This window comes from Mustelus asterias, chromosome 8 (assembly GCF_964213995.1).
Source record: "Mustelus asterias chromosome 8, sMusAst1.hap1.1, whole genome shotgun sequence".
Taxonomy (NCBI): Eukaryota; Metazoa; Chordata; class Chondrichthyes; order Carcharhiniformes; family Triakidae; genus Mustelus; species Mustelus asterias.
The window spans coordinates 139,036,113-139,051,528 of NC_135808.1; the positions used below are offsets into that span (position 1 = coordinate 139,036,113).

General features: G+C 47.6%; 1 protein-coding gene across 1 annotated transcript in view; it reads left to right on the forward strand.

Annotated features, from left to right (window-relative positions):
• Positions 1–15,416, forward strand: part of LOC144497798 (collagen alpha-1(XI) chain-like) — a 494,895-nt gene that overhangs the window by 125,176 nt on the left and 354,303 nt on the right. Inside the window, exon 5 of the mRNA XM_078219235.1 lies at positions 9,804–9,932. Coding sequence (XP_078075361.1) covers positions 9,804–9,932 — 129 coding nt within the window. The remainder of the gene's footprint in view (positions 1–9,803; positions 9,933–15,416) is intronic.

Consider the following 15,416-nt stretch of genomic DNA (forward strand, 5'->3'; position numbering starts at 1 on the left):
AGGGGCTGGGAAGAAGCAGTCAGTGCAGGGATCCCCTGTGGTCGTTCCCCTTAGCAATAAGTATTCCGCTTTGGATACGGTTGAGGGGGACGACATACCAGTGGTGAGCCGCAGTGAGAGGATCTCCGGCACTGAGTCCGTCCCTGTGGCTCAGGAGGGTAAGGAGGAGAGCGGGAGGGCAATAGTTATTGGGGACTCGTTAGTTAGAGGGATAGATAGGAGGTTCTGTGGCAGCAAAAGAGACTCGAGGATGGTTTGTTGCCTACCGGATGCCAGGGTCCGTGACGTCTCGGACCGTGTTTTCCGGATTCTTAAGGGGGAGGGGAAACAGTCACAAGTCGTGGTACACATTGGTACCAACGACATAGGTAAGAGAAGGGACGGGGATTTAAAACAGGAATTTCGGGAGCTGGGCTGGAAGCTGAGAGCAAAGACAAAACATGTGGTCATCTCTGGTACGCTACCGGTGCCACGTGATAGCGAGTTGAGGAACAGGGAGAGAGTGCAGTTAAACATGTGGTTGCAGGGATGGTGTAGGAGGGAGGGTTTCAGATACGTGGATAATTGGAACACGTTCTGGGGAAGGTGGGACCTCTACAAACAGGACGGGGTGCACCTGAACCAGAGGGGCACCAATATCCTGGGAGGGAAATTTGCTACGGCTCTTCAGGGGGATTTAAACTAATTTGTCAGGGGAGTGGGAAAAGGAGTTGTAGTCCAGAAGTCAGTATTGAGGGTGGTGAGGTATTGGGGAAGGTATCAAGGTCAAGGGTGGGTACCGGTAGACAGGAAGATGGGTTGAAGTGTGTCTACTTCAATGCAAGGAGCATCCGGAACAAGGTGGATGAACTTGGGGCGTGGATTGCTACTTGGGACTACGATGTTGTGGCCATTACGGAGACGTGGGTAGAACAAGGACAGGAATGGTTGTTGGACGTTCCGGGGTATAGATGTTTCAGTAAGTGTAGGGAAGCTGGTAAAAGAGGTGGAGGAGTAGCATTGTTAATCAAGGATAGTTTAACGGCTGCGGAAAAGCACTTTGAGGGGGATATGCACACTGAGGTAATATGGGCTGCAGTTAGAAACAGGAAAGGAGCGGTCACGTTGCTAGGAGTTTACTATAGGCCCCCAAATAGTAATAGAGATGTGGAGGAAGAAATTGCTAAGCAGATTATGGATACGTGTGGGGGTCACAGGGTAGTTGTCATGGGGGACTTTAACTTTCCAAATATTGATTGGAACCTTTGTAGGTCAAATAGTTTGGATGGGGCACTTTTTGTGCAGTGTGTGCAGGAGGGTTTCCTGACACAATATGTGGATAGGCCGACAAGGGGTGAGGCCACATTGGATTTGGTACTGGGAAATGAACCGGGCCAAGTGTTAGATTTGGTTGTGGGAGAGAACTTTGGAGATAGTGACCACAATTCGGTGTCTTTTGTTATTGCAATGGAGAGGGATAGGGCCGGACGGCAGGGCAAGGCTTACAATTGGGGGAGAGGTAATTATGATGCGATTAGGCAAGAATTAGGGGGCATAAGATGGGAACAGAAACTGTCAGGGAAAGGCACTGATGAAAAGTGGAACTTTTTCAAGGAACAAATACTGGGTGTCCTTGATAGGTATGTCCCTGTCAGGCAGGGAGGAAATGGCCGAGTGAGGGAACCGTGGTTCACAAAAGAGGTGGAATGTCTTGTGAAAAGGAAGAGGGAAGCTTATGTAGGGATGAGGAAACAAGGTTCAGATGGCTCGACTGAGGGTTACAAGTTAGCAAGGAACTAGCTGAAAAAGGGGCTGAGGAGAGCTAGGAGGGGACATGAGAAGTCCTTGGCGGGTCGGATCAAGGAAAACCCCAAGGCTTTTTACTCTTATGTGAGGAATAAAAGAATGACCAGGGTGAGGTTAGGGCCGGTCAAGGACAGTGGTGGGAACTTGTGTATGGAATCAGTAGAGAGAGGCGAGGTGATGAATGAATACTTTTCTTCAATGTTCACCAAGGAGAGGGGCCATGTTTTTCAGGAAGAGAAAGTGTTACAGGCTAATAGGCTGGAGGAAATAGATGTTCGGAGGGAGGATGTCCTGGCAGTTTTGAATAAACTGAAGGTCGATAAGTCCCCTGGGCCTGATGAAATGTATCCTAGGATTCTTTGGGAGGCGAGGGATGAGATTGCAGAGCCTTTGGCTTTGATCTTTGGGTCCTCGCTGTCCACGGGGATGGTGCCAGAGGACTGGAGAATGGCAAATGTTGTTCCTCTGTTTAAGAAAGGGAATAGAAATGACCCTGGTAATTATAGACCGGTTAGTCTGACTTCGGTGGTTGGTAAATTGATGGAAAAGGTCCTTAGGGATGGGATTTACGACCATTTAGAAAGATGCGGATTAATCCGGGATAGTCAGCACGGATTTGTGAAGGGCAAATCGTGCCTCACAAATTTGATAGAATTTTTTGAGGAGGTAACTAGGTGTGTTGATGAAGGTAGGGCGGTTGATGTCATATACATGGATTTTAGTAAGGCGTTTGATAAGGTCCCCCATGGTCGGCTTATGATGAAAGTAAGGAGGTGTGGGATAGAGGGAAAGTTGGCCGATTGGATAGGTAACTGGCTGTCTGATCGAAGACAGAGGGTGGTGGTGGATGGAAAATTTTCGGACTGGAGGCAGGTTGCTAGCGGAGTGCCGCAGGGATCGGTGCTTGGTCCTCTGCTCTTTGTGATTTTTATTAATGACTTAGAGGAGGGGGCTGAAGGGTGGATCAGTAAATTTGCTGATGACACCAAGATTGGTGGAGTAGTGGATGAGGTGGAGGGGTGTTGTAGGCTGCAAAGAGACATAGATAGGATGCAAAGCTGGGCTGAAAAATGGCAAATGGAGTTTAACCCTGATAAATGTGAGGTGATTCATTTTGGTAGGACTAATTTAAATGTGGATTACAGGGTCAAAGGTAGGGTTCTGAAGACTGTGGAGGAACAGAGAGATCTTGGGGTCCATATCCACAGATCTCTAAAGGTTGCCACTCAAGTGGACAGAGCTGTGAAGAAGGCATATAGTGTGTTAGCTTTTATTAACAGGGGGTTGGAGTTTAAGAGCCGTGGGGTTATGCTGCAACTGTACAGGACCTTGGTGAGACCGCATTTGGAATATTGCGTGCAGTTCTGGTCACCTCACTATAGGAAGGATGTGGAAGCGCTGGAAAGAGTGCAGAGGAGATTTACCAGGATGCTGCCTGGTTTGGAGTGTCGGTCTTATGAGGAAAGGTTGAGGGAGCTGGGGCTGTTCTCTCTGGAGCGGAGGAGATTGAGGGGAGACTTAATAGAGGTTTATAAAATGATGAAGGGGATAGATCGAGTGAACGTTCAAAGACTATTTCCTCGGGTGGATGGAGCTATTACGAGGGGGCATAACTATAGGGTTCATGGTGGGAGATATAGGAAGGATATCAGAGGTAGGTTCTTCACGCAGAGAGTGGTTGGGGTGTGGAATGGACTGCCTGCAGTGATAGTGGAGTCAGACACTTTAGGAACATTTAAGCGGTTATTGGATAGGCACATGGAGCACACCAGGATGGTAGGGAGTGGGATAGCTTGATCTTGGTTTCAGATGAAGGTCGGCACAACATCGTGGGCCGAAGGGCCTGTTCTGTGCTGTACTGTTCTATGTTCTATGTTCTATGTTCTATGGTCTGGCCCACATGCCACAGCAATGTGGTTGACTCTCAACTGCCCTCCAAGGGCAACGAGGGATGGGCAATAAATGCTGTAAGAAGTCTCACAACACCAGGTTAAAGCCCAACAGGTTTATTTGGTAGCAGAAGCCACTAGCTTTCGGAGCGCTGCTCTTTTGTCAGGTAAGTGAGAGTTCTGTTCACAAACAGGGCATATAAAGACACAAACTCAATTTACAAAATAATGGTTGGAATGCGAATCTTTACAGGTAATTAAGTCTTAAAGGTACAGACAAAGTGATTGGAGAGAGCGTTAAGCACAGATTAAAGAGATGTGTATTGTCTCCAGACAAGACAGTTAGTGAGATTTTGCAAGCCCAGGCAAGTCGTGGGGGTTACAGATAACACTTACCCGAAGATCAGAGGCTGAATGCCCGTGACCGCTGAAGTGTTCCCCAACAGGAAGAGAACGCCCTTGCCTGGTGATTGTCGAGTGGTGATCATTCATCCGTTGTCGTTTACCCCAGTCCAACGCCAGCATCTCCACATCATGACTACCATCGACACCGCAAACTGCCGGCTCCAAGTGGAGAGGATCTCCAAGACGATCATGCATATCGACACAGACATCAAGTTTCTACAAAGATGCAAGAAAGCAGACAAGAAACCGAAAGGACTACAGATCACGAACCCACTCAGGTCAACCTATAACGCAGACTACGCTGACAGAACGACAACGGATGAATGAACACCGCTCGACAATCGCCTACTCCAAGGCGGCCTTCACGACACGCGACAGCGCAGAGTCGCTGAGCAGAGACTGATAGCCAGGTTCCGCACACATGAGGACGGCCTCAACTGGGATCTTGGGTTCATGTCACACTATCTGTAACCCCCATGACTTGCCTGGGCTTGCAAAATCTCACGAACTGTCCTGTCTGGAGACAATACACATCTCTTTAACCTGTGCTTAACCCTCTCTCCACTGACATTGTCTGTACCTTTAAGACTTGATTACATACAAACATAGAACAGTGCAGCACAGTACAGACCCTTCGGCCCTCGATGTTATGCCGAGCTTTGACCAAAACCAAGATCAAGCTACCTCACTCCCTATCATTCTGGTGTGCTCCATGTGCCTATCCAATAACCGCTTGAAAGTTCCTAAAGTGTCTGACTCCACTATCACTGCAGGCAGTCCATTCCACACCCCAACCACTCTCTGAGTAAAGAACCGACCTCATACATCCCTCCTACATCTTCCACCATGACCCTTATAGTTATGCCCCCTAGTAACAGCTACATCCACCCGAGGAAATAGTCTTTGAACGTCCACTCTATCTATCACCCTCATCATCTTATAAACCTCTATTAAGTTGCCTCTCATTCTCCTGCGCTCTATAGAGAAAAGCCCTAGCTCCCTCAACCTTTCCTCAAAAGACCTACACTCCAAACCAGGCAGCATCCTAGTAACTCTCCACTGCACTCTCTCCAATGCTTCCACACCCTTCTTATAGTGAGGTGACCAGAACTGCACACAATATTCCAAATGTGGTCTCACCAAGGTCCTGTACAGTTGCACCATAACCCCACGTCTCTTAAACTCCAACCCCCTGTTAATAAACGCTAACATGTGCAGGATATTCTGGAGGGTCTGAAAATAGATAAATCCCCTGGTCCGGATGGGATTTATCCAAGGATTCTCTGGGAGGCAAGAGAAGTGATTGCAGAGCCTCTGGCTCTGATCTTCAGGTCGTCGTTGGCCTCTGGTATAGTACCAGAAGATTGGAGGTTAGCGAATGTTGTCCCATTGTTTAAGAAGGGGAACAGAGACTTCCCCGGGAATTATAGACCGGTGAGTCTCACTTCTGTTGTCGGCAAGATGTTGGAAAAAATTATAAGGGATAGGATTTATAGTTATTTGGAGAGTAATGAATTGATAGGTGATAGTCAGCATGGTTTTGTGGCAGGTAGGTCGTGCCTTACTAACCTTATTGAGTTTTTTGAGAAAGTGACCAAGGAGGTGGATGGGGGCAAGGCAGTGGACGTGGTATATATGGATTTTAGTAAGGCGTTTGATAAGGTTCACCATGGTAGGCTTCTGCAGAAAATGCAGATGTATGGGATTGGGGGTGATCTAGGAAATTGGATCAGGAATTGGCTAGCGGATAGGAAACAGAGGGTGGTGGTTGATAGTAAATATTCATCATGGAGTGCGGTTACAAGTGGTGTACCTCAGGGATCTGTTTTGGGGCCACTGCTGTTTGTAATATTTATTAATGATCTGGATGAGGGTATAGTTGGGTGGATTAGCAAATTTGCTGATGACACCAAAGTCGGTGGTGTGGTAGACAGTGAGGAAGGGTGTCGTAGTTTGCAGGAAGACTTAGACAGGTTGCAAAGTTGGGCCGAGAGGTGGCGGATGGAGTTTAATGCGGAGAAGTGTGAGGTAATTCACTTTGGTAGGAATAACAGATGTGTTGAGTATAGGGCTAACGGGAGGACTTTGAATAGTGTGGAGGAGCAGAGGGATCTAGGTGTATGTGTGCATAGATCCCTGAAAGTTGGGAATCAAGTAGATAAGGTTGTTAAGAAGGCATATGGTGTCTTGGCGTTTATTGGTAGGGGGATTGAATTTAGGAGTCGTAGCGTTATGTTGCAACTGTACACAACTCTGGTGCGGCCGCACTTGGAGTACTGTGTGCAGTTCTGGTCCCCACATTACAGGAAGGATGTGGAGGCTTTGGAGAGGGTGCAGAGGAGGTTTACCAGGATGTTGCCTGGTATGGAGGGGAGATCCTATGAGGAGAGGCTGAGGGATTTGGGATTGTTTTCGCTGGAAAGGCGGCGGCTAAGAGGGGATCTTATTGAAACATATAAGATGATTAGAGGTTTAAATAGGGTGGATAGTGATAGCCTTTTTCCTCTGATGGAGAAATCCAGCACGAGGGGGCATGGCTTTAAATTGAGGGGGGGTAGTTATAGAACCGATGTCAGGGGTAGGTTCTTTACCCAGAGGGTGGTGAGGGATTGGAATGCCCTGCCAGCATCAGTAGTAAATGCGCCTAGTTTGGGGGCGTTTAAGAGATCCGTAGATAGGTTCATGGACGAAAAGAAATTGGTTTAGGTTGGAGGGTCACAGTTTTTTTTTTTAACTGGTCGGTGCAACATCGTGGGCCGAAGGGCCTGTTCTGCGCTGTAATGTTCTATGTTCTATGTTCTATGTTCTAACACACTATAGGCCTTCTTCACGGCTCTATCCACTTGAGTGGCAACCTTCAGAGATCTGTGGATATGAACCCCAAGATCTCTCTGTTCCTCCACATTCCTCAGATCCCTATCATTGACCCTGTAATCCCCATTCAAATTTGTCCTACCAAAATGACTCACCTCGCACTTATCAGGGTTAAACTCCATCTGCCATTTTTCGGCCCAGCCCTGCATCCTATCAATGTCTCTTTGCAGCCTACACCAGCCCTCCACCTCATCCACTACTCCACCAATCTTGGTTTCATCAGCAAATTTACTGATCCACCCTTCAGCCCCCTCCTCCAAGTCATTGATAAAAATTACAAATAGCAGAGGACTCAGGACTGATCCCTGTAGTACACCGCTGGTAACTGGTCTCCAGTCTGAAAATTTTCCATCCACCATCAACCTCTGTCTTCTATGAGATATGATGTGGAGATGCCGGCGTTAGACTGGGGTAAACACAGTAAGAAGTCTAACAACACCAGGTTAAAGTCCAACAGGTTTATTTGGTAGCAAAAGCCACACAAGCTTTCGGAGCTCCAAGCCCCTTCTTCAGGTGAGTGGGAATTCTGTTCACAAACAGGGCATATAAAGACACAGACTCAATTTACATGAATAATGGTTGGAATGCGAATACTTACAGCTAATCAAGTCTTTAAGATATAAACAATGTGAGTGGAGAGAGCATCGAGACAGGCTAAAAAGATGTGTATTGTCTCCAGACAAGACAGCCAGTGAAACTCTGCAGGTCCAGGCAAGCTGTGGGGGTTACAAATAGTGTGACATGAACCCAATATCCCGGTTGAGGCCGTCCTCGTGTGTGCGGAACTTGGCTATCAGTTTCTGCTCAGCGACACTGCGCTCTTTGAACACTGAAGAAAAGTATTCATTCATCGCCTCTCCTATCTCTTCTGACTCCATGCACAAGTTCCCACTACTGTCCTTGACCGGCCCTAACCTCACCCTGGTCATTCTTTTATTTCTCACATAAGACTCTGCAGAGTCGCTGAGCAGAAACTGATAGCCAAGTTCCGCACACACGAGGACGGCCTCAACCGGGATATTGCCTCTATTAGGTCACCCCTCATCCCCCGTCTTTCCAGGGAGAACTACCCCAGTTTACCTAATCTCTCCTCATAGCTAAGACCCTCCATACCAGGCAACATCCTGGTAAACCTTCTCTGTACTCTCTCCAAAGCCTCCACGTCCTTCTGGTAGTGTGGCGACCAGAACTGGATGCAGTATTCCAAATGTGGCCTCACCATCGTTCTATACAGCTGCAACATCATATGCCAACTTTTATATTCTACGCCCCATCCAATAAAGGCAAGCATGCCATATGCCTTCTTCACCACCCTCTCCACCTGTGCTGCCACTTTTAAGGATCTGTGGACTTGTACACCCAGGTCCCTCTGTGTGTCTATACTCCTGATGGTTCTGCCATTTATTGAATAGCTCCCCCTTACATTAGATCTACCGAATTGCATCACTTCGCATTTATCTGGATTAAATTCCATTTGCCATTTCTCCGCCCAATGTTCCAGCCTATCTATATCCTGCTGTATTCTCTGACAATGTTCATCACTATCCGCAACTCCAGCAATCTTTGTGTCGTCCGCAAACTTACTGATCACACCAGCTACATCTTCCTCCAAATCATTTATATGTATCACAAACAGCAGAGGTCCCAATACAGAGCCCTGTGGAACACCACTAGTCACAGACCTCCAACTGGAAAAAGACCCCTCCACTGCTACCCTCTGTCTTCTATGGCTAAGCCAGTTCTCCACCCATCTAGCTAGCTCACCTTTTATCCCGTGAGATTTATCCTTGATTAACAATGCTACTCCTCCACCTCTTTTACCACCTTCCCTACTCTTACTGAAGCATCTATACCCCGGAACTTCCAACAACCATTCCTGTCCCTGTTCTAACCATGTCTCCGTAATGGCCACAACATCGTAGTCCCAAGTACCAATCCACGCTCCAAGTTCACCTACCTTATTCTGGGTGCTCCTTGCATTGAAGTAGACACACTTCAACCCACCTTCCTGTCTGCCGGTACACTCCTGCGACCTTGATACCCTCCTCAGTACCTCACTACACTCAACACTGGCTTCTGGACTACAGCTCGTTTTCCCATCCCCCTGACAAATTCGTATAAACCCCCCCCGAAGAGCCGTAGCAAATTTCCCTCCCAGGATATTGGTGCCCCTCTGATTCAGGTGCAACCCGTCCTGTTTGTACAGGTCCCACCTTCCCTAGAATGTGTTCCAATTATCCATGTAACTGAAACCCTCCCTCCTACACCATCCCTGCAACCACATGTTTAACTGCATTCTCTCCCTGTTCCTCAACTCGCTATCACGTGGCACCGGCAACAAAACAGAGATGACAACATGGTTTGTCTTGGCTCTCAGCTTCCACCCTAGTTCCCTAAATTCCTGTTTTAAATCCCTGTCCCTTTTCTTACCTATGTCGTTGGTACCGATGTGTACCACGACTTGTGACTGTTCCCCCTCCCCCTTAAGGATCCTGAAAAAAGAACAAAGAAAATTACCTGTAAAGACTCGCATTCCAACCATTATTTTGTAAATTGAGTTTGTGTCTTTATGTGCCCTGTTTGTGAACAGAACCCCCACTCACCTGATGAAGGAGCGGCGCTCCGAAAGCAAGTGGATTTTGCTACCAAATAAACCTGTTGGACTTTAACCTGGTGTTGTTAAACTTCTTACTGTGTTTACCCCAGTCCAACGCCGGCATCTCCACATCTATAAATGCGGCCCAGCCAGCGATGCCCATGTCCCACGAATGAATAATTGAAAGAAAGGTGGATGTGAAGGGGAAGTTTCCTGTTGTGTGAAGCTCTAACGTCGTGTCTCTTTATTTTCAGGGTGATATTCAGCAGTTGTTGATTGTTCCGGATCCACGTGCTGCCTACGATTACTGTGAATATTACAGCCCCGACTGTAACACTCCTCTACCCAACATTCCCCAGGCTCAGGAACCACAGGTCACTGAGGTGAGTAACAACTTCAATAGCAGCAGGTAACAGGTCACCTGGGAAAAGTACGCTAGAAGCTGGAAAACACAAAATGGGAGCACACTCTGTCCCTGTACAGTATTAATGATAATCAGAACCCTCCGTCCATCCTATCAACACCAGCCTTAAGCTGAAGTACCATCAAGAATGGAACATTGGTGTCACACATCACAGACACTTGTTCCTGTTTATTTTATTCCTGTAATATAGAAGGAATCACCATTGCAATGTTTCTATTTATTTATCTCTCTCTCTTGCTATCTCCCTTTCTCCTCCTTACTCTCCCTCTCTCCATCTTGATTTCTCTCTACTTTTCTGGAACTAACTCACTAATACTCTCTCATTATCTTTCTCTCTCTGTCTCTCCCTCTCTCCCCCACCTTTCTCCATCTCTCTCTCTCACAAGCACATACTCTCTCTCCCCCTTACTCTCCCTCTCTCCCCCTTACTCTCCCTCTCTCTCCCAATCTCTTTCCCTCCCTGTCTCACTCTCCCTCTGTCTCTCTCCCTCACTCTCAGTTTCTTTCTCTCTTCCTCTCTCTGTCAGACTCCCTTTAGCTCTCTCTGTCACTCTGTCTCTCTCTTCACATGTCTTGCTCTCCGTCTCTATCTCTGACTATTTCTGTTTCTCTCTTTCTCTTTCTGATTTGATTTGATTTATTATTGTCACATGTATTAACATACAGTGAAAAGTATTGTTTCGTGCGCTATACAGGGTAGTTGTCATGGGGGACTTCAACTTTCCAAATATTGATTGGAACCTTTGTAGGTCAAATAGTTTGGATGGGGCAGTTTTTGTGCAGTGTGTGCAGGAGGGGTTCCTGACACAATATGTGGATAGGCCGACAAGAGGTGAGGCCACATTGGATTTGGTACTGGGAAATGAACCGGGCCAAGTGTTAGATTTGGTTGTGGGAGAGCACTTTGGAGATAGTGACCACAATTCGGTGTCTTTTGTTATTGCAATGGAACATAGAACATAGAACATAGAAAGCCACAGCACAAACAGGCCCTTCGGCCCACAAGTTGCGCCGATCACATCCCCACCTCTAGGCCTATCTATAGCCCTCAATCCCATTAAATCCCATGTACTCATCCAGAAGTCTCTTAAAAGACCCCAACGAGTTTGCCTCCACCACCACCGACGTCAGCCGATTCCACTCACCCACCACCCTCTGAGTGAAAAACTTACCCCTGACATCCCCCCTGTACCTACCCCCCAGCACCTTAAACCTGTGTCCTCTCGTAGCAACCATTTCAGCCCTTGGAAATAGCCTCTGAGAGTCCACCCTATCCAGACCCCTCAACATCTTGTAAACCTCTATCAGGTCACCTCTCATCCTTCGTCTCTCCAGGGAGAAGAGACCAAGCTCCCTCAACCTATCCTCATAAGGCATGCCCCCCAATCCAGGCAACATCCTTGTAAATCTCCTCTGCACCCTTTCAATGGCTTCAACATCTTTCCTGTAATGAGGTGACCAGAACTGCGCGCAGTACTCCAAGTGGGGTCTAACCAGGGTCCTATAAAGCTGCAGCATTATCTCCCGACTCCTAAACTCAATCCCTCGATTAATGAAGGCTAGTACGCCATACGCCTTCTTGACCGCATCCTCCACCTGCGAGGCCGATTTAAGAGTCCTATGGACCCGGACCCCAAGGTCCTTCTGATCCTCTACACTGCTAAGAATGGTACCCTTCATTTTATACTGCTGCTCCATCCCATTGGATCTGCCAAAATGGATCACTACACACTTATCCGGGTTGAAGTCCATCTGCCACTTCTCCGCCCAGTCTTGCATTCTATCTATGTCTCGCTGCAACTTCTGACATCCCTCCAAACTATCCACAACACCACCTACCTTGGTGTCGTCAGCAAACTTACCAACCCATCCCTCCACTTCCTCATCCAGGTCATTTATGAAAATGACAAACAGCAAGGGTCCCAGAACAGATCCCTGGGGCACTCCACTGGTCACTGACCTCCATGCAGAGAAAGACCCCTCCACAGCCACTCTCTGCCTTCTGCAGGCAAGCCAGTTCTGGATCCACAAGGCAACAGCCCCTTGGATCCCATGCCCTCTCACTTTCTCAAGAAGTCTTGCATGGGGGACCTTATCGAACGCTTTGCTGAAGTCCATATAGACCACATCCACCGCTCTTCCTTCGTCAATGTGCTTGGTCACATTTTCAAAGAACTCAACCAGGCTCGTAAGGCACGACCTGCCCCTGACAAAGCCGTGCTGACTACTTTTGATCATACTAAACTTCTCTAGATGATCATAAATCCTGTCTCTCAGGATCCTCTCCATCAACTTACCAACCACTGAGGTTAGACTCACCGGTCGGTAATTTCCCGGGCTGTCCCTGTTCCCTTTCTTGAATATAGGGACCACATCCGCAATCCTCCAATCCTCCGGAACCTCTCCCGTCTCCATCGACGATGCAAAGATCATCGCCAAAGGCTCCGCAATCTCCTCCCTCGCCTCCCACAGTAACCTGGGGTACATCCCATCCGGTCCCGGCGACTTACCAACCTTGATGCCATTCAATAGTTCCAACACATCCTCTTTCTTTATGTCCACATGCTCGATCCTTTCTGTCCTCCGCAATCCAGCAGTACAACCACCCAGATCCCTTTCCACCGTGAATACCGAGGTAAAGTATTCATTAAGCAGCTCCGCCATTTCTAACGGTTCCGCACAAACTTTTCCCCCTTCACCTTTTAAGGGTCCTATGCCTTCACATCTCATCCTTTTACTCTTGACATATTTGGAGAGGGATAGGGCCGTACGGCAGGGCAAGGTTTACAATTGGGGGAGAGGTAATTATGATGCGATTAGGCAAGAATTAGGGGGCATAAGTTGGGAACAGAAACTGTCAGGGAAAGGCACTAATGAAAAGTGGAACTTTTTCAAGGAACAAATACTGGGTGTCCTTGATAGGTATGTCCCTGTCAGGCAGGGAGGAAATGGCCGAGTGAGGGAACCATGGTTCACGAAAGAGGTGGAATGTCTTGTGAAAAGGAAGAGGGAAGCTTATGTAGGGATGAGGAAACAAGGTTCAGATGGCTCGATTGAGGGTTACAAGTTAGCAAGGAATGAGCTGAAAAAGGGGCTTAGGAGAGCTAGGAGGGGACACGAGAAGTCCTTGGCGGGTCGGATCAAGGAAAACCCCAAGGCTTTTTACTCTTATGTGAGGAATAAAAGAATGACCAGGGTGAGGTTAGGGCCGGTCAAGGACAGTAGTGGGAACTTGTGTATGGAGTCAGTAGAGATAGGCGAGGTGATGAATGAATACTTTTCTTCAGTGTTCACCAAGGAGAGGGGCCATGTTTTTGAGGAAGAGAAGGTGTTACAGGCTAATAGGCTGGAGGAAATAGATGTTCGGAGGGAGGATGTATTGGCAGTTTTGAATAAACTGAAGGTCGATAAGTCCCCTGGGCCTGATTAAATATATCCTAGGATTCTTTGGGAGGCGAGGGATGAGATTGCAGAGCCTTTGGCTTTGATCTTTGGGTCCTCGCTGTCCACGGGGATGGTGCCAGAGGACTGGAGAATGGCGAATGTTGTTCCTCTGTTTAAGAAAGGGAATAGAAATGACCCTGGTAATTATAGACCGGTTAGTCTGACTTCGGTGGTTGGTAAATTGATGGAAAAGGTCCTTAGAGATGGGATTTACGACCATTTAGAAAGATGCGGATTAATCCGGGATAGTCAACACGGATTTGTGAAGGGCAAGTCGTGCCTCACAAATTTGATAGAATTTTTTGAGGAGGTAACTAAGTGTGTTGATGAAGGTAGGGCAGTTAATGTCATATACATGGATTTTAGTAAGGCGTTTGATAAGGTCCCCCATGGTTGGCTTATGATGAAAGTGAGGAGGTGTGGGATAGAGGGAAAGTTGGCCGATTGGATAGGTAACCGGCTATCTGATCGAAGACAGAGGGTGGTGGTGGATGGAAAATTTTCGGATTGGAGGCAGGTTGCTAGCGGAGTGCCACAGGGATCAGTGCTTGGTCCTCTGCTCTTTGTGATTTTTATTAATGACTTAGAGGAGGGGGCTGAGGGTGGATCAGTAAATTTGCTGATGACACCAAGATTGGTGGAGTAGTGGATGAGGTGGAGGGGTGTTGTAGGCTGCAAAGAGACATAGATAGGATGCAAAGCTGGGCTGAAAAATGGCAAATGGAGTTTAACCCTGTTAAATGTGAGGTGATTCATTTTGGTAGGACAAATTTAAATGTGGATTACAGGGTCAAAGGTAGGGTTCTGAAGACTGTGGAGGAACAGAGAGATCTTGGGGTCCATATCCACAGATCTCTAAAGGTTGCCACTCAAGTGGATAGAGCTGTGAAGAAGGCATATAGTGTGTTAGCTTTTATTAACAGGGGGTTGGAGTTTAAGAGCCGTGGGGTTATGCTGCAACTGTACAGGACCTTGGTGAGACCGCACTTGGAATATTGCGTGCAGTTCTGGTCACCTCACTATAAGAAGGATGTGGAAGCGCTGGAGAGAGTGCAGAGGAGATTTACCAGGATGCTGCCTGGTTTGGAGTGTCGGTCTTATGAGGAAAGGTTGAGGGAGCTGGGGCTGTTCTCTCTGGAGCGGAGGAGATTGAGGGGAGACTTAATAGAGGTTTATAAAATGATGAAGGGGATAGATAGAGTGAACGTTCAAAGACTATTTCCTCGGGTGGATGGAGCTATTACAAGGGGGCATAACTATAGGGTTCATGGTGGGAGATATAGGGAGGATATCAGAGGTAGGTTCTTTACGCAGAGAGTGGTTGGGGTGTGGAATGGACTGCCTGCAGTGATAGTGGAGTCAGACACTTTAGGAACATTTAAGCGGTTATTGGATAGGCACATGGAGCACACCAGGATGATAGGGAGTGGGGTAGCTTGATCTTGGTTTCAGATAAAGCTCGGCACAACATCGTGGGCCGAAGGGCCTGTTCTGTGCTGTACTGTTCTATGTTCTATACAGACAAAGCATACCGTTCATAGAGAAGGAAAGGAGACAGTGCAGAACGTAATGTTACAGTCATAGCGAGGGTGGAGTGAAAGATCAACTTAATGCAAGGTACAAAGAACAAAGAAAATTACAGCACAGGAACAGGCCCTTCAGCCCTCCAAGCCTGCACCGACCATGCTGCCCAACTGAACTAAAACCCTCTACCCTTCCGGGGACCATATCCCTCTATTCCCATCCTATTCATGTATTTGTCAAGACGGCTCTTAAAAGTCACTATCGTATCCGCTTCCACTACCTCCCCCAGCACCAAGTTTCAGGCACCCACTCCTCTCTGTGTAAAAAATCTGCCTCGTACAACTCCTTTAAACCTTGCCCCTCGCACCTTAAACCTGTGCCGCCTAATAATTGACTCTTCCACCCTGGGAAAAAGCTTCTGACTATCCACTCTGTCCATGCCTCTCATAATCTTGTAGACTTCTATCAGGTCTCC